The sequence below is a fragment of the Epinephelus lanceolatus genome, chromosome 15 (genome assembly GCF_041903045.1).
Source record: "Epinephelus lanceolatus isolate andai-2023 chromosome 15, ASM4190304v1, whole genome shotgun sequence".
Lineage (NCBI taxonomy): Eukaryota > Metazoa > Chordata > Actinopteri > Perciformes > Serranidae > Epinephelus > Epinephelus lanceolatus.
In genome coordinates this window covers 18,947,965-18,964,755 of record NC_135748.1, presented here as the reverse complement: position 1 = coordinate 18,964,755, position 16,791 = coordinate 18,947,965, and the positions used below count along the sequence as shown (strand labels likewise).

The following is a 16,791-nucleotide window of genomic DNA, read 5'->3' as shown; positions in this document are numbered from 1 at the left end:
TCCAGCACTCATATTGCTGTTGGCTTTGTGTTATAACATCCCTCTAAGACTCCATGTTCTCAAATGAGGATATCACATTTTGGGTTTACTTGACCTTGTACTTGAGTCTTCTTCATTCAACTTAACTTAGACCTGTTGTCCTCATTTGTGGACACTTTTTTGTGCCATCCAGCGGTAGTAAGAGCTCAATACACTAATCCATGTAAAAACAAGATGGCAGCCATCTCTGCCAAGTCAGTCTGCAGCCGATCCTGACACAAAGGTGGACAAGATCTAAAACCTGATTACATTTTATGGTTGAAACTTGTTTGCATCTTGATATGGCAACAATTTTGACCAATTTTAGCAACAGTAACAAGCTAAGACACTGTTTATTAGGAAGTACAGCTTGCAAGATTAGGATAGTTTCACCAGGCTCATTAGCAAATTCTCTGTTAGTGGATTTTCTGTACAAGTTTTTTTCTTTTTTACATTTCAGAAAGGGGAAGTGAACCTGTTGAACACATGGCCTCAGCCCAACCACCTAGTGTGTAATATGTATCATAGTGCAACACCTGAACGTGGAGATTCAAACCAATAAAACAGAGTGTGCTTCTGTCACTGCAGTGAAAAATAATCACAATAATGATAAGAAGAAGCAGCTCCTGCAGTAACACAGATTTTGTCCAGGTCCAATCTATCCTACTGCACATGAAAAGCACGCGATCCTCCCAGTAGGCTGTGGAGAATAAATCTCAAGGAATGATTTTGACCTTCACCTTTCCACTGTCTACTCTTCAGATTCTTTACAGGAAAAAAAACGCCTCGGCCATTCACCTCGTTCATGTCAACATAAGTCACTGAGCCGGATCCGTTCAGCCCTCTCAGTAGTAGCTGGGCGTTTCAGATACCTGATTTTACCCTGAGCCAAAAGTACATTTTTTATTTCCCGAAGGAATCTCCAGAGACGCAAATGATATCTTTTCAAATGTACCGAAGCCAACTCTGTTCAGAGAATGCTGCAAACAAGCAGAATTACATTATATCAAGATGTAGTTGCAACAGGTCACTCTGGGGTTTTGACAGAGTAAATTCCTGAGCCTTACTCCAGTATGAAGTTTACTGAGCGTGTCAGTCTAGTGGGTGTACGACTCCCCCTTGTGGCTCCAACAGTTGCCAATAATTTACACAAACCAGAGGATTCAACTGAAGAGAAACAAGTAGGTGTATGTTGTTTGATTTTATTTGTCTGAAGCAGTTCACAAGGCAGGATGGTTTTTAAAATGAACGGACTGCGATAGACAAGATTATGTGATCAATACTGTTTGGCTTTTTTTTTTTGTCATAAAATCCAACAAAGGTGCATTTCTCCCATCTTTTTGTTCCTAACAAGAAACAGTTAGAAAAATATTCTGTAATGAAGAAACATCTGCAGCTTCAGTAAACAGTTTAACATCTAGCTAAGATTAGATATAAAATGCATAAATAAAAAGCGCAAGACTTGATCTAAACATTTCCAGTCATACCATCGATCACATTTCACATAATTTGGCCTGCACGCTACAGTCTACACACTATGCAACAGTCCTGTAGGCGGATCCTAAACTTAAGGCATATGAACATCTCCCATTAAGGCCCTAACACAACACATCCAGCACCTACTGTAGCTAAAAATAAATTAAAACCCCTGAAAATATGGATAACATAAGAAGGAATGTTTAATGTCATATCATCCTAGCAGACAGAGGCTGCATAGTGAGGAGGAAACGTAAAAGATTTTAAGCTATAAATCGACAGGCTTGGTGGCAGACAGCAGTCGTACCTGGTTGAGGGGGTTTTTAGGTGAGCCTCTGTAATAGTTCATGTCCTTCTCTACTACCTGCTGCACGAGAGGCTTCGGAGCTCCTGATAGATCAGAGTCAAAACAGTCCACTTTGGTCTTTGCTTGGACCTTGTTGGTCACATCGCCCAGAGCACACACTTTGGACTTCCGGGCCAAGGTGCTTGGCTTCCTGGGTGGGACGGGAGGTGGTTTCTTTTTGGGCAAAACACTGTTGGACAGTTCCACTTGTGTGTCTTCGTGGTAGGGCTGGAGCTGTGGGCAAGGGGAGAGGCCACTCTCCAGACTCACTGCCTTCACCACCTGACTGCTGCGGCCGATGGTAGCGGGTCTCCTGCTGTCTCCCAGCAGAGAGTTGATCCTGCGGACGGTCTGGCGCACGGGGGTGCGCTGGAACTTGAGTGGTGATCTGATTTGCTTGGCGTTGGAGCGTCTGGGAGAACAAAGGGTGAGCCTGTTGAAGTGATGAATGTGGTCCAACACCCGACGCTTCTCATTCTCCAGACTGCACTGTTGTTGGTTTTGGACTGCGATACCACCATCTGGGGAAGATTCATTTTCTTCATGTACTGCGCTGACTGTAGCACCAATCTTAGGAGGTGTGCTGAACTCATGTCTTAGATCACGGCCCAGCTTGTATGGAGTGGACTGCATTCCAGAAGGGACACCCAGTTTGAAGTGAGCAGGACTCTGGATGTCCAGAGCTTCTATCAGCTGGCTGCAGTTCACCTGCTCCACCTCCTCTTCACTGTCTCCTGCCACAGAGCTGTTGTGGCTACTGACGGGAGCAGCACAGACAGAAACGTTATCAGCTTGTACTGCTGAAGGACAGTATTCACCGGACTCAAAAATTACACTGTCAATATGTAAAGGCGATAAAGCGGCAATTTCAATCTGGCCAAAGGTAATGTTCTGTTCATTAGCCAGAGGGCTCTGCTGGACAGGACAGCTGTCGGCCTCTGCTTCCACAGAAACAACTGTCGGAGTCTCTGGTGGAGGGACTAAGAGGATGTCTGGTAGTTTTGTTGCGTCTGTCCCCGTAGAGTTGCAGGGCTCCTGTATGACGGCCTGGAGATCACTGCCGGACTCCGTGAAGGCCTTCTTTATTTTCAGCAGGGTGGGGCCCGTTTGGCTCCGGGCTTCAGTAATGCAGCCCTCGCTCTCTAGGCTCTCAGCGCTGGAGGCACAACACAGCTTCTTGGGAAAGCCGGCCATCGCTGGGGGCTTTGATACGATAGCTGGCTCAGATAAGTAGGTGTTCTTTAGGCACATGTTCATAGGGGTTTCAGTGAAAGACCCTCCGCTGAAAGCCTGGGCTCCCAGAGGAGTCTCCTCGCTCCATGAGGTCCGGTGGGCACTTGAGTCACATTGGGGGGTCAGCAAGTTGTCTTCAGACTTACTGATGTATTTGGAGCCTGAAAAACAAAGGAGGGTATTAGCAAGTATTAAAACTCAAAAGACTACTGGAATAGAAATGTTTTTTACTAGCATTTAGTTTGATTTCTTCACGATACTCACTTTTGGATTCTGCTTTTCTCGGCAGAACCGCTGGACTGAACTCTGTCTCTTTGGTGAAACAAAAACTGGTGGTGCTCTCCTGAGTGGCAAGTCGCCAGCCAACGGCCTCAGATGCCTTTATCACCAGCATGGAATGAGAAATGAAAGATGACAGAGCTTAAGTGTTATTTTTGTTAAGAAGGACCCCACAGGTGTTACCCAGAATGCAACATTAGCATGTTAATAAAATGACCGCTGGGGTTAGTTCTTCAGAGGATGATAAAAGTCACTCAGAAGAAACAAGATAGTGGAGGTGTTGATCATCAACTCTTTATTAAGTCATGAATATACATAAAACTATAGAGTATTAGAAAGTTATGTAACGTAAACAGCTCACCCAATGTACCCAAAACAGGTTACAATGTATTTTATTTATATACTATATGGTATATAACAACATTCTTTCACCTGAGCGCTTGACATAGTAAATCTCATAGGACATAACCCTGTGGCTTTGTACCAAACAAGTATGTACACATCTGATTTTGTAATATTACAAATGTGAAAAAACAATCTTTTTAAAACAAACTGTGCATGCTTTATTTTAAGAAATGTTAAATGTTAGCGACTGAAAGTAAACTTAGAGTGTTACACAATAAGAAAGTGCTAATGTGCAACAATTAACCCCAACAACACCCCATGTGCAAACGTCTCTTGATTTGAACACAGTTAATTGCAGCATATGCCTGAATGCAACTGATTAAAACCAGCTGTTAGCGTCTATCTGTGAACCAGATAAGTAGAATGTGAAGTCTATCTGACAACCACACTTACAGCCTCCTTGCTGCTCTTCCCCAGGCTAAAACGCATGCGCAGGGACTTGCGTGGTGCTTCTTTCTTGCCGACTTTGGGAGAAAAGCAGCCGGCTCTTCCAGATTCAACTCTGAAAAGGAGATACATCCGAACAATCATCAGCATTAGATATGAGTGACATGAAGCTGAGGTTAATGTTTTACAAACTCTTATCTCTCTCATCTCTATGTGGCAGCACTTCTGCTGTATCTCCCTAACGGACAAACAATTTGTAAATTCTGAAGGACAACTGGAGGACAAAGAAATCATGTACCTGTTGATGGCATTTCTGTTGCTAAGACGTCGGCTCTTTCTCCTTGAAGAGACAGCTGACTGCCTTCTAGACTTCCCTGCCGACGACAGTGTATTTTGGGAAGAATCCAACACCCCTGAAGCACTGTATGCTAAAAGGGAAAATAAAAACATGTAAACTCAACTACATGCTTTTGCGATACCAGAATAGTTGATTCCCATTCGATCAAATAACCATCAATACCTGATCCAGGCGTGGAGGTCCCGCTGAACAAAGTATTGGGAAGTAATTCTATCCCAAGGGTCTTTTTGACAGATCTACGTTTCTTGTTTGAGAATCCGAAAGAGTGACCGGATTCCAAAGGAAGCTTTCTCTTTGAGGTTGGTGTTGCAATGACAGGAGTGGCAGAAGAAAAGACTGGCAAAATCACAAGAGGAATTAATATCTTCAGATGTACAGTATAAGATTTGCTGTTTTTATATTTGAAAACATTCCAAAGATGATTCGGGGCAAAAGTGCTGAGAAGAGTTAGCAAGGACCGACTGAAATTTGCAGCAGATGATCCATGCACATGACAGGCAGACAGGCAATGAAAACAAAAGCCAATAGAGGCATTCAAAACAAGGCATTATTTCACATTATTCATTTCATATTAAATGACTTATGTTCATTACCAATGCAAGATGTGGATCAAAAGATTAAAGTGGAACTAGACAAGGTTTTTGCTTTAACTTATCATTATGAAGTCAGTGTTGATTGCACTGTAATGGCTATGGAATAATGACACCATCAGCATTGAAAACCATAAGCAATCAGATTGTTTTTACGACAGTGTTGCCAACAGTAGTACCACTAGGAAATGCCAGGGGGGTAAAAGTTGTCTGTTTCCACTTTAAACATGAAGTAAATTAAAGAGTTTGATTTCTGTGAAGAACAGAAAGCTTGCCGTTTCATGTGCATAGCAGACGGATAAATGGAGTATCATCAAGCTGTATGACAGGCAACGTTATCTCATCTGACCTCAGTACCTACCAAGACTGTCTGACTGGGTGGCACTTGTAGGTGTTCTATTAGTTTTTATCTTATTCAGAGCACCATTGACCATTTCTGAAATATGAGACAAACCCAACCATAAACAGTATTTACTGACGGTGCTACTTGAATTTATCTGGCCAGTCTGATATCTGATTTAAATCTTTGCGTATTGCAGCTTTCACCAATAAAACAAATCTCTGATAGTATCTTACCTCCGAAGCTGCGTCTCTGCCTTCTCTTCATCCCTGAGTTTAAATCCAGCTCCTCAAGTCCATCGTGACTGGGGGACAGAGCCCCCGCCTCACAGCCCATCATGGCTGGAACTTTCTCTTGAAGAAACTGCGGTAACACACCTGTGACACACAGACACAGCAAAATAATTAGGGCTAGGAAAACTAGACTGACATACAGATGGCCTGCAAGTAAGGTGCTTCAAGTCATACCAAAGTTGTTGGCATTCTCTATGAAGCAGTGCACTATGGCTGCCTGGAGCTTGAGGCGTTTCTCAGTGTTGGCGTTCATCTTCTCTGTACCGTCTCCGGTGTGAAGGATGTTGGGAGCCAAGATTACAGACAAGTTGCTGCTATCCATTTTATTCTCTGCACTCCTGTGATTAAGCAAAGAAAAACAGCAGTAATGTAATTATGAAGGTGCAAAGACCATATTTAATTGTAGATGGATGTTTGTAAATAATAAAGTGGGGAAATAAATGTCAAATGTAACAAAGGCACCTCTTAGACACATTGTGGAGAAAGTCAAAAAAGTATCGCAGGACGCTTAGGTTTTTATCGGGTAGCACACAAGACAGCAGCATGGTGGCAGAGGTCCTATCTTCCTCGGTGGGGAGCTGCTGGGCCTTGAGGAAGGCCTCCTGCAGCTCTGTGGGTAACACGGGCTCCGGCAGCTCCCTGAAGAATTGCTTCAGCAGCCCAGCCACGTCACAGGGAAGCGCAGTGGACAGGCACTCCTCACCCGCATCCAGTTTTGCCTGAATGCACAGACAAAACACACTCTGAAAACCGCTCTGCTGTGTTAGACCTCTCTCAGGGTCAAGATGCCTTACTGAATGCAAGGTCAACTTCAGCCATCACTCACCCTGAGTGCTTTCAGGCGAACGACAGAGCCTGACTTTCTGAACAGCCCCTCTGTGTCGACATGCGCCAGCAGTATCATGCATGCGTCGACCAGAAAGCTAAAGAGGCAGTGAAAAATCATTAGTATAAAATGTACAACAACATTAGACAAGAAATAACTTGTCAACTGTATGCTTGAGTGAAATTAAATAAGCATGCCAACTTACCTTGGCACACTCCCACATTCCATATTATAGTAGGGTAAGCTCTCCAGGGACACCCCGAAAACCTTTGTCTGAGGAAAAGAAAGGCATTGAAGGTTAGATTAAGCAGGAAGGCTGAACAATAAGCCTAATCTGTTGATAGTTTCCTCTAATGACCTATCAGCAGCATCACATCCCTCATGTATTCATTCATATCAAAATCTTGCTTCATTTCTGTTCCTGATTTCTTTTTTTTCTTTTTTTACCAAGTCTGGGCTAAAGTTTGTGGCATTCGTTTTTGATTACCACATTGAAGGCATTGTCTGCAAATGCAGAAGTTCAGTGTTCATTTGAAAAGTCACAAAGTCTCTTGCAACACACCTTGTGACTCCTGTGAGCCAATTACAAGCAAAGTGCACAAGAAACAAACAGTGCCTTCAGAGTTATTGAATTAACTGACATTAAATTAAGTATGGCATATTCTGTAGAGGATTAACAGTCCTATGTAAATTACTTCTATTTCCAGAATTGTCAAAAACACCACTACGGTATGTGGTAAAGATTTATGAGAAAACATTGCCCCTTTGTGTCCTGTTAGATTTGGCTTTCTATGGCTGGTTAAGAAATTTATGGTGTGAATAATCACGAGAACAGCCAAACAAAGCACTTGTAGAGACTGACATGTGTGACAACAGCGTGCGAACAAACGGGTCTCGTCACTGGGGTCAGGCTTTCAGTAATATGCAAATTGAATTCAATTGTCTAAACAATAGCATGTCCAAGGCTGATACTGTGGGCTTGTTGATTCTTGGTCTCTCATAACAGATTGCCAAGCTCAAAGTTTCAGAGTCACAGAGTATGGTAATGATGCTGCACATTTGTAGCTGGTTTTCTTTCCACTTACCGAGCTGCTGGTTGCTGACTTGAAGCTGGCTGCTTTGTTTTTGTTCCAGTTCTTTGTCTTTATCCCATACGCTGCCCGGAGGTGTTGCACAGCCACGAGACGCATCACATTTTTCTCCATGACTTTCATTTTACACTTCTATCTTGTACTTTCAAATAAGCCTAAACAACTAGTTCACTCTCTTCTGGCAGTGACCACAGTACACTGACATTCACAGCTGTATCAGTTCTGCCCTCCTGAGTCCTCCTTAATTTATCACTTTCTCCAAACCTAAGTCATCGTCACGTGGATCTTAACTGCTCACAAGACGCTTAATCCTCACAACTACTCGCCAGCTGTGACCTCGACAGTAAGAACTACAAAGTTACTTGATGTTAACGACCTGGCTAACGTCACATAACGGAGCGTCTCACTACTGTCTAGCTTCGTGCTCCGGTTGCAATGCAGTTAGCTCGCTAACGTTAGCCAGCTAGCAAGTTACATTAGCGTATTCACAAGCCTCATACGAAAAAACAAAAACAGCTTCTATGCGTCACACGACTTACATTTGGTGTTAACCTCTTCTCAGACGGTAGACTGTATGAGTTATATCGATTTAACTCGTTAGCTAGCTAGCCAACTGCATTGTGCTGTGGTTAGCTCGTCAGGTCGGTTGCCAGGATGTCTGTTTCCGCAGAGCATTCAAACAGCGGCGCTCCCTACGCTCTGCGCTGTGATTGGCTGCTAATGGTTCGAATAACAATCTAAGGGGCGTGTGTTTTATTCAGCAGGGCAGCCCCACTGGGCGGGGTGGTTTCTGTGCTGCCAGATTAACCTTCAAGTGGACGCTCCTTGACAACCGGTTGACTCGGTGATTAAAGCAGTCGCATCTTTAAAATGGAAAAATTTACAACTGTGTGATTGTATATTCTGATAATATTGTGTACACTGTAACAGACAAACGCCCATGTTTGAGTAGTTTCTAATTATTTGATGTTTTGTGCACCTTTTGCACATGATGCATAGCCATTCACCATTTGACAATTCTTTTGAATACAATATTAATTATCATATTATGTTTACTGAGATATCTTAAAACAGAATAAGAAGACTGAAAAATGTAAGATTAGCAGGGCCAGTCCTCATGGATATCATGACAAAGAGATTAATCAAATGCTGTAAAGCAACAAATGATGACAAGACTGTGTATTGCACAATAAATTTAACTTCACACACAATGTTAACTGGCTTCAAGAGGACCATGTAGTGTAATCCCATGTGCAAAATTTCCTCATTTGTGGCAAGAGCCCTCTTCAGTCCAAATCCTTCACTGCTCATAAAGCTGTATCAAATTACTCTGGATAGGAAAGAAAGTATTTGGTCAGTTTCTCAAGTGAATGTTCACTTCTGTCTTTAACCACTAGGTGGAAGCACCGCCACCCATGTTACAGCAAACTCTTGATCATTCAGGTGAGGGCATAAAGGTTGTTGGAGGCAACATGACACACGCAATCTGTGGTGTATGCAGAAATCTACCAGTATATACATAATTATTTTGTGTATTTGCTTTGATGTAATAAAGCACATTACAGGGGATAACTCTCACAAGGGCTTATCTTTATTACAACAGAACATACACATATATATATATACAGGAGGCAACAACGTTCGAATGCATGGACGGAAGGAGGTTGGCTGTGTGTTTAGAAGCATTTCCTGTGGACAATGGAGGGACCGGCCTCATCGTACTCCTGCTTGCTGATCCACATCTGCTGGAAGGTGGACAGGGAAGCCAGGATGGAGCCACCGATCCAGACGGAGTACTTCCTCTCAGGTGGGGCAATGATCTAGGTGAGGAGTAGACCAAATTTAAGTCTCATTGAGTGCTGGATCGCAATGTTGATGAACTTAATGACCTAAAATCATTGCAGGTCTCTCACCTTAATCTTCATGGTGCTGGGGGCCAGAGCTGTGATCTCCTTCTGCATACGGTCAGCAATACCAGGGTACATGGTGGTACCACCAGACAGCACATTGTTGGCGTACAGGTCCTTACGGATATCAATGTCACACTTCATGATGCTGTTGTAGGCAGTCTCATGGATACCAGCAGACTCCATACCTGGTAGAGGACAAGTAAAGGAGATGAGTTTTGTCTGAGAAAAAGCACTGCATTTTTTAGATGTGTCAAAAAACAAATGCAACCAATTGCTCACCAATGAAAGAAGGCTGGAAGAGGGTCTCTGGGCAACGGAAACGCTCATTACCAATGGTGATGACCTGACCGTCGGGCAGCTCATAGCTCTTTTCCAGGGAGGAGGAGGAGGCAGCGGTGGCCATCTCATTCTCAAAGTCCAGAGCGACGTAGCACAGCTTCTCCTTGATGTCACGCACAATCTCACGCTCAGCTATGAAGCAGAAAGTTCACGTGTTAAGAAACAGCACTTATACACCTCTCATTAGTCAAATTAACCATGATGACATAGACCTACCAGTTGTGACGAAGGAGTAGCCACGCTCAGTCAGGATCTTCATCAGGTAGTCAGTCAGGTCACGACCAGCCAGATCCAGACGCATGATGGCGTGTGGCAGAGCGTAACCCTCATAGATGGGGACGTTGTGGGTCACACCATCACCAGAGTCCAGCACGATACCTTTAACAAGCGGAGAAGGACCACAGTGAGTCAGCTATGCATGCCTGTGAAGGTTTGCTCTCTGCAAGTATGTCTCACATCATAAACTATACAATGCTGCTGACATCACATGACACACACCCAGCGGCAGACAGATTAACACCTCCCCTTGACAATAAGGTAGGAATCTATCTGTTGATGACACCCTCTGAGTGTAAATGTTCAACACTTTCTCCCTTGCCGTTCAATTTCCTCTTATTTTAGCTCACCGCGTATCTAACCACTGACTAAATTGAGAAAAGGCTGCAATGTACTGACCGGTGGTACGGCCAGAGGCGTACAGGGACAGCACAGCCTGGATGGCCACGTACATGGCGGGAACATTGAATGTCTCAAACATGATCTGCAAGAACAAGTAAGCACGACATGAAAGGTTTGTCTTAAGCTGAAGACAAATACGTGAAAGCAAAGCAGAAGGTAGTGAGGGTAAAATACCTGGGTCATCTTCTCCCTGTTGGCTTTGGGGTTCAGGGGGGCCTCAGTAAGCAGGGTGGGGTGCTCCTCAGGGGCCACACGCAGCTCATTGTAAAAGGTGTGGTGCCAGATCTGACAGGCGAGAAAGAACAGCTGATCGTCAGGACTGAAACAACTCAACTGAACAAACGACAACCACGTTATCCAAATATAAGCAGCTTTTACGACGGCTGTGAATTCTCAAGGATGCGGAAGGTCAGCTGTCGTGAATGTTGTAAATGAGTCTCACTGTCAACACACACCTTCTCCATATCATCCCAGTTGGTGATGATGCCATGCTCGATGGGGTACTTCAAGGTCAGGATACCCCTCTTGCTCTGGGCCTCATCACCTACGTAGCTGTCCTTCTGACCCATACCCACCATCACACCCTGAGGGAAGAAGCACCAGAGGAACATAAGACATAGGAAGATGCTACTCGTACTCATACTTCAGCGATGGAGGAGTTTCTTTCAGCGTACCTGGTGGCGGGGCCTTCCAACAATGGAAGGGAAGACAGCACGGGGAGCGTCATCTCCGGCAAATCCAGCCTTGACCAAGCCAGAGCCGTTGTCGCACACAAGGGCGGTGGTCTCGTCGTCGTCACACATGATTAGACTTTCCTGGGGTGGTCTAAAATTTGCAGGGTGGGGTAGAAACACAAGGAGGTTTAGAGTAGGTGTTAGGAGCAGCTGTCTAAACTGCCAGTCATAGAATAAATAGCACAAAAGCCTGTTATAATTAAACAATCACAGACACTTTATCACTGGAGTGGCTAAAGATGTGATGACGTGACTAGCCCATGGACTAACATAATTAATAAGTGTATTAGCTGTGATTCAGAGCACCTTTGAAGACCTGCCAACACTCTGTCATAGCTGCTCTAAAGTTATTATCACTTCCAAACACTGATACAACTCAATGGGGGCTATTTATAGATAGCTAATTAGACATTCTTTTGGATGCTATTTTAGTCCCAGCTTTGTGGTACAACTACTGATATCATATCACCCCAGCCCTGATTGTTCCCGGGACATCTCAGAGCTGCTGAGGTAGCACCAAAAAGGGGCATAACACAGAGACCTGGGATCTATTTTAAGCTAAGCACCCACACTGTGCTTAACAGGGTGAAACAAGTGATACATGGATCTCCTGCTATTTCAGGTCTGAGAGGGCTTGTCTGAGAGCCAGGCCAGCACCCATCTGTCTACACACTGTGACACTTTTGTTTTACTACATGGCTCCATGCCCCAGCTGCCTATTAACTTCATTCATTGGCACATGGGTGAATCTGGCCAACTGCTCCCCCACTGATCCAAGTAATACTTCCACAGGATATGTTTGAGAGTTTCAACAGAAATTGTTCATAGCACAGAGTGTATTTATCACATAAAATAACATCATATAATATGTTAATTTCAACATCATGGCAGCCAACCTAGCGTAACCAGTAACTCCAGTTTTACTTATAATCATCATGTTCAGTTAGTCATTATTACAACACGTGAAAACCATTAGTAACCTAAAGACACATCATTCATTCATTCATTGAAGCCTCATCAGCTCAAAGCACAACCAATGGACTTTGTGAAACTCATCACACAAAAGACAGATATCCAGAGCAAACCAGAGAGACAAGTTGTGAAATGTACTCACCAAGGTGCACTGGTAGGGCGGATGCTTCCACTGGGACAGAGGCTGAGGGTGAGAAGAGCGCCTTAAATAAGACCCAGACCGGGTCTGGGGACCAGGGGCGGGGCCAGGGGGTTCACACAAGTCCAAATAAGAGCTGGCAGCAAAAAAATCAACAAGCCAGAGAGGTGTTTTACATACATGGATGGGGCTTCTCTACAGTGAAGTCACTTGGATGACACAGTTTTAATGAAATGTTGGTGGAGAATAAAAGTGTTGAAGTTAATGGATTATTAGTGGATTTAAGATGACAATTTAATTGCTGACATTAACATAAAAGTAATCTGCATTTCTAAGATGAAAGTTTGCCTCATAGACCTATAAGTTAATACATTAAAACAATGCATGTTTGCATGTTATGCAGGATAATTTCTTTATAGCCCTGCAGTCAATAATCAGACAAGGTGAATGCAATGCAATCAGAGTTTTAAAATACTGTATTTCCTGTTGTTCTGATGCTCATATGTCATATCTCTCAGGAGCTTTTTTCTATACTCATAGGGCTCACTTTGATGACCCAGTCAGAGCAGCGCCACTCCTGTCTTGTTAAGGAGATGAAAACATTGCATATGTCTGTGAACCACGCTGCTGGTATGTGCTCTGAGCCTCCTCAACAGCGTGGAACAGCTGATGGTAACGCCAGCCGGGCTCTGTGTGGGATCTGGCTGTCTGAGTGGCCTGTCGGTGTCGGTGCTCCTTGCTGATTGGCCCAGCTGTCTCCTTTTATGGTGAGCAACTGAGTCATTAATGAGCGGCCACTGAGGTTCCCAAGCCGCAGGCCTGCAAAGAGGAGGTCCATATTTGTGCCACCCACTTTTCCATATATTATTCTTGATGTACAGTGTGCCTTATGTGGTAATACACTCATCTATGCGGGAATGATACACACATTTGACAGATTATTTGTTGATATGACATAATTCCCAGGGAAGACATCATATATGGTCAGATCTCAGGGAGCACCATTCATGTATTTGTAATAATAAAAGCAATTTATTGATTCAGGTCTTCAGGTGAAGAAGAGTGACTCAGATGTGAAAGAGCAGCATGGTGTGAGGTTGTGTTAAGCTGGAGGTATGTGAGAGCGTTCCTCTGCTGCAGGCTGCCCCACCAGATACAGTCTCCTATATTTAGCTGTGTTACCTCTCTATCTCCACAGATAGGAGCTGGATGCAGCCGAAGCATCTCGTAGTTATTTGCATGCCAGAGATGATTTTCATAGATCGGATTAATATTGTTTTGATACATGAACAAAGGATATGTGATTCATGGTCAGGCTTTTCTGCCAAGCAACAGTGACAGACAGCGCTTACTCTTACACCATATTATGGGGGAACTCCATTAAGGTCAGTTTACCAGCCAAGAGGGGCTTGAAAGGTGTTTAAAGTCACAACAGAGAGCTGCATTACAAAGTGGAGGTGTGGAGTTTAAAAGACGTGGCATTAGCTTGGTAGAGTCCACTGTGGGAGGTCCAGGATCCAGTGTTTTGGGATGTTAAAGGTCAGGATATCTCAGCCTCTGTTGCATCAATTTTGAGCATTCTTCTGAAGTCTTTCTCTTGTGAGTCCTGTAATTTTATGGAAGCAGGCTAAGTCACTACAGTGTCCCTTTATGGAAATTAAAGGGTTTGATTAAAAAATATCCCAGTTATAAATCCATTCTTAAAGCATAATTGCTACACAGAGTCAGCACCCTCGACTTCAGGACTCCTCGACAAACAGAAGATACTGGTCAAGACCTTTTGAGTACCAAAGGGGGGCTGATTAGAGTGATTCTAATTAGGATTGCAGCATAGAAAAACTGTAAAACCTTTGTATCTGGTAGGACTGATAAAGCCCCGGGTAGCTTTCGTGTCTGGCAAGGAGGTCATTTACAGTATCCCATGTAGCCTGGATGAGCTACTTGAAATTTAACAAAACAAACTACCCTGGAAATAGATGGAGGAAATGCTCCACCACATTACCTATTGCCCATGACATAAGGTGGGAGAAAAGCTAAGTAGGACTTGGAGCTATAAAGGGACAGTTCACTCTGAAATCTTGTCTATGAGCACTGAAAATTTCAAATTCACTTATTTAACAGAGATTATACTTACTGTTACAGTATTGTGGTTTTTTTTATAATCATAGATGGCCATACCAGACAAAGACAAGTCAGTACTTAATAACAGCTTTGACAGGAGTTTCCTGAAAGTCCTAATATCACATACCAGTAATTCAAAGATTGTTTGTGTCCATGTCTTTAGTCAGGTGTAGGTGAGGTCATAAAGTCCCCAGCGAATCCTGTTATCCCTTTTTAAACATTTTGTGATTATGTATCTTACTCACTCTGTTGTATTTTGATTTATTTATTTATCTATTTTTCGGAGTTGATGACAAAGACGGTGTGTTTATTCTGGACCAGATAAGGATGGATGACGACAGGAGCAGCTGGAAAGTGGTGGTTGCCTTTCTTTGGGTGGGCTCAGTAAGTAAATCTCTCAAGACTACCAAAATACCAGTGGTTACATTACATGTTGATAAACTGATGTTAACTTCACTTATAGGAACCCTATTGAATACTGTTCCATTTTTATATTATCATTTCATTATTAGAGGCCAAATTCAGCTACCAACAAAGCAAAGGCTGTACAACTGTGTCTATCATTACACATTACTTGTTCTTCTGTTTCATAGGTCAGGCCTCTTCTGTGTTGTTGGCACTCCTGGGCAGCTGAGAGTGGATATCAACCAATCATCCCAGGACAACCTCCACACCACCCTCTTCCCCCACCAGCCAAAAGGATGAGGACCAGCCCTGGCCCGACCAGCACAGAGGACACCGTTACCATTTGCTTCTTCTGCTGATGGATTTAGGACACTCCTCACCCACACAGGAAGCTGTCACCACCTGTTTGCATCTGTGCTCTGAAATCAAGAAAGAAACAGACAGTTTAGGCTCAATGAAAGAAAACTTCTTAAAGTAAAAAAAATACTTAGTTTATTACACTGAATACAGTATGTGTGGCGGTTGCAAACTGTTTATCTCCTGGATAATACAATGCAGTGTGTCAGACAAACTTACTGAATATTTCTTTATATTAGAGACATTAACACAATATTTCACATATAATTTAGAAATCTGACAATGTATGACAACCTATTTAAATAAAAAAAAAACAGTGCAAACTATGATTTAGAGAAGTCAAGTCAAGTATGTCAAAATGATAGAGTGCTGTTCATTGTTGTTATGGAAAAGCTTGATGAGGCCACAAACAATACAGTCATTGAAAAACTTCACTGAGAATGCATTGCACAATATCAAAATAAAAATATGATGTGACGAGGTCATTTCACAACCCTTAGACTATTCTAAAGGTAAACTATCTTTAAACCATTTCATCTTGAATCCAAGACTGACCATGACAGACCATGCCAGATCAGACTGCATTTTCAGCCTGCCACCAATGTATCCTCCTCCCTCTATAATGCACAGACATTGATCTGCCATTTTGTGAATACTTCAGACCATGCCTAACACCCTTTGTAAATATGGAGAAGTTTATTCCTTCAGAGGCATAAGGTAGTTACAACCGGCCCCAGTGCACGCTATTATGACGGGTCCTAAGGCACACTAGTTACTTGTTATATGCCTTAACTCGCTACTATAAAATCTTATCAACACATGATCAAATAGAGACTTGAGATTGGATAACACCAACATACATATTACCCAGAAATCATCATCGCATATATTTATATATGGAAAAAAAATTCTAAGAAGAAATAAGGGATTATTAATCGAATAATATAGTTTTATAGTTTGTGTAGAGTGAGCATATATTTTATAACATATTTTGTGATAAATGCTACTACCTTTTCAATAGGCATATATAGCAAATGGCAAATGGAGTTTTTCTTTGAACACAGGCATATTTCTGAGGTAGCAATCTAAATTACTCACAAGGACCTGTTTTCTGCCTAACTTATAGTTAGAGAGCCCACTCTCTCTATGGGCCCCCTCACTCCATGGGCCCCAGAGCAATCACCCTGCCTGCACTGTCTGTATTTACGCCCCTGCACATAATGTATCCCCTCTCTGTAATGCAAAAATGATTCCCTTATTAAATATTTAATTTTGTATCATTCAGATCATGCTTATAGGCTACTTGTTAAGAGAGGTGTGGACTCCAGTCACAAATTTCATGATTTCAGAATTGACAAAACTAAAAAAAAAAAAAGACTTGCATCTCAAAAATACACATTTTGAAAATAATTAATTCTTTAAAATGTAATATATTACTGCTCTGTTGTTAACCTATCATTACATTTAGAGAGGAGGACATTATGACTTGTTTAG

General features: G+C 42.8%; 2 protein-coding genes and 1 long non-coding RNA gene across 4 annotated transcripts; 1 reads left to right on the top strand and 2 right to left on the bottom strand.

Moving 5' to 3' along the window:
• Positions 1–1,204: 1,204 nt before the first annotated feature.
• On the bottom strand, positions 1,205–8,320 carry arhgap11a (Rho GTPase activating protein 11A). 2 transcript variants are annotated; one of them, XM_033641937.2, is made up of 12 exons: positions 7,637–8,320; positions 6,757–6,824; positions 6,552–6,648; positions 6,188–6,444; positions 5,900–6,063; positions 5,669–5,809; positions 5,454–5,528; positions 4,665–4,838; positions 4,443–4,572; positions 4,151–4,259; positions 3,338–3,452; positions 1,205–3,234 (listed from the first exon to the last, which is right to left on the bottom strand). In XM_033641937.2, exons 1-12 carry the CDS (start codon positions 7,763–7,765, stop codon positions 1,763–1,765), a joined length of 2,931 nt encoding a protein of 976 aa, XP_033497828.1. In that variant the 5' UTR covers positions 7,766–8,320; the 3' UTR covers positions 1,205–1,762. The 2 variants fall into 2 exon arrangements, with proteins under 2 accessions (XP_033497828.1, XP_033497830.1); XM_033641939.2 differs by lacking the exon at positions 5,454–5,528.
• An 891-nt stretch (positions 8,321–9,211) lies between these two features.
• Positions 9,212–12,520, bottom strand: actc1b (actin alpha cardiac muscle 1b). Its single transcript, XM_033642591.1, has 9 exons — positions 12,418–12,520; positions 11,244–11,394; positions 11,025–11,153; positions 10,744–10,854; positions 10,567–10,651; positions 10,108–10,269; positions 9,832–10,023; positions 9,556–9,737; positions 9,212–9,462 (listed from the first exon to the last, which is right to left on the bottom strand). Exons 2-9 carry the CDS (start codon positions 11,370–11,372, stop codon positions 9,319–9,321), a joined length of 1,134 nt encoding a protein of 377 aa, XP_033498482.1. The 5' UTR covers positions 11,373–11,394; positions 12,418–12,520; the 3' UTR covers positions 9,212–9,318.
• Positions 12,521–13,048: 528 nt separating this feature from the next.
• On the top strand, positions 13,049–15,587 carry LOC144467094 (uncharacterized). The gene is made up of 3 exons (XR_013493457.1): positions 13,049–13,181; positions 14,857–14,919; positions 15,129–15,587. It is a non-coding gene; the product is annotated as an uncharacterized LOC144467094 (long non-coding RNA).
• Positions 15,588–16,791: the final 1,204 nt, after the last annotated feature.

Bases quoted from the DNA above. Each gene is read 5' to 3' on its own strand.
- arhgap11a (XM_033641937.2), bottom strand. From the start codon at position 7,765: ATGAAAGTCATGGAGAAAAATGTGATGCGTCTCGTGGCTGTGCAACAC. The intron at 6,445-6,551 runs GTGAGTGATGGC...CTGTGCATTCAG, and splicing joins TTCGCCTGAAAGCACTCAGG to GCAAAACTGGATGCGGGTGA. The intron at 4,573-4,664 runs GTATTGATGGTT...TTTCCCTTTTAG, and splicing joins GACCTCCACGCCTGGATCAG to CATACAGTGCTTCAGGGGTG.
- actc1b (XM_033642591.1), bottom strand. From the start codon at position 11,372: ATGTGTGACGACGACGAGACCACCGCCCTTGTGTGCGACAACGGCTCT. The intron at 10,270-10,566 runs GTCAGTACATTG...CGCTTGTTAAAG, and splicing joins CGCCTCTGGCCGTACCACCG to GTATCGTGCTGGACTCTGGT. The intron at 10,024-10,107 runs GTAGGTCTATGT...TCTGCTTCATAG, and splicing joins CTACTCCTTCGTCACAACTG to CTGAGCGTGAGATTGTGCGT.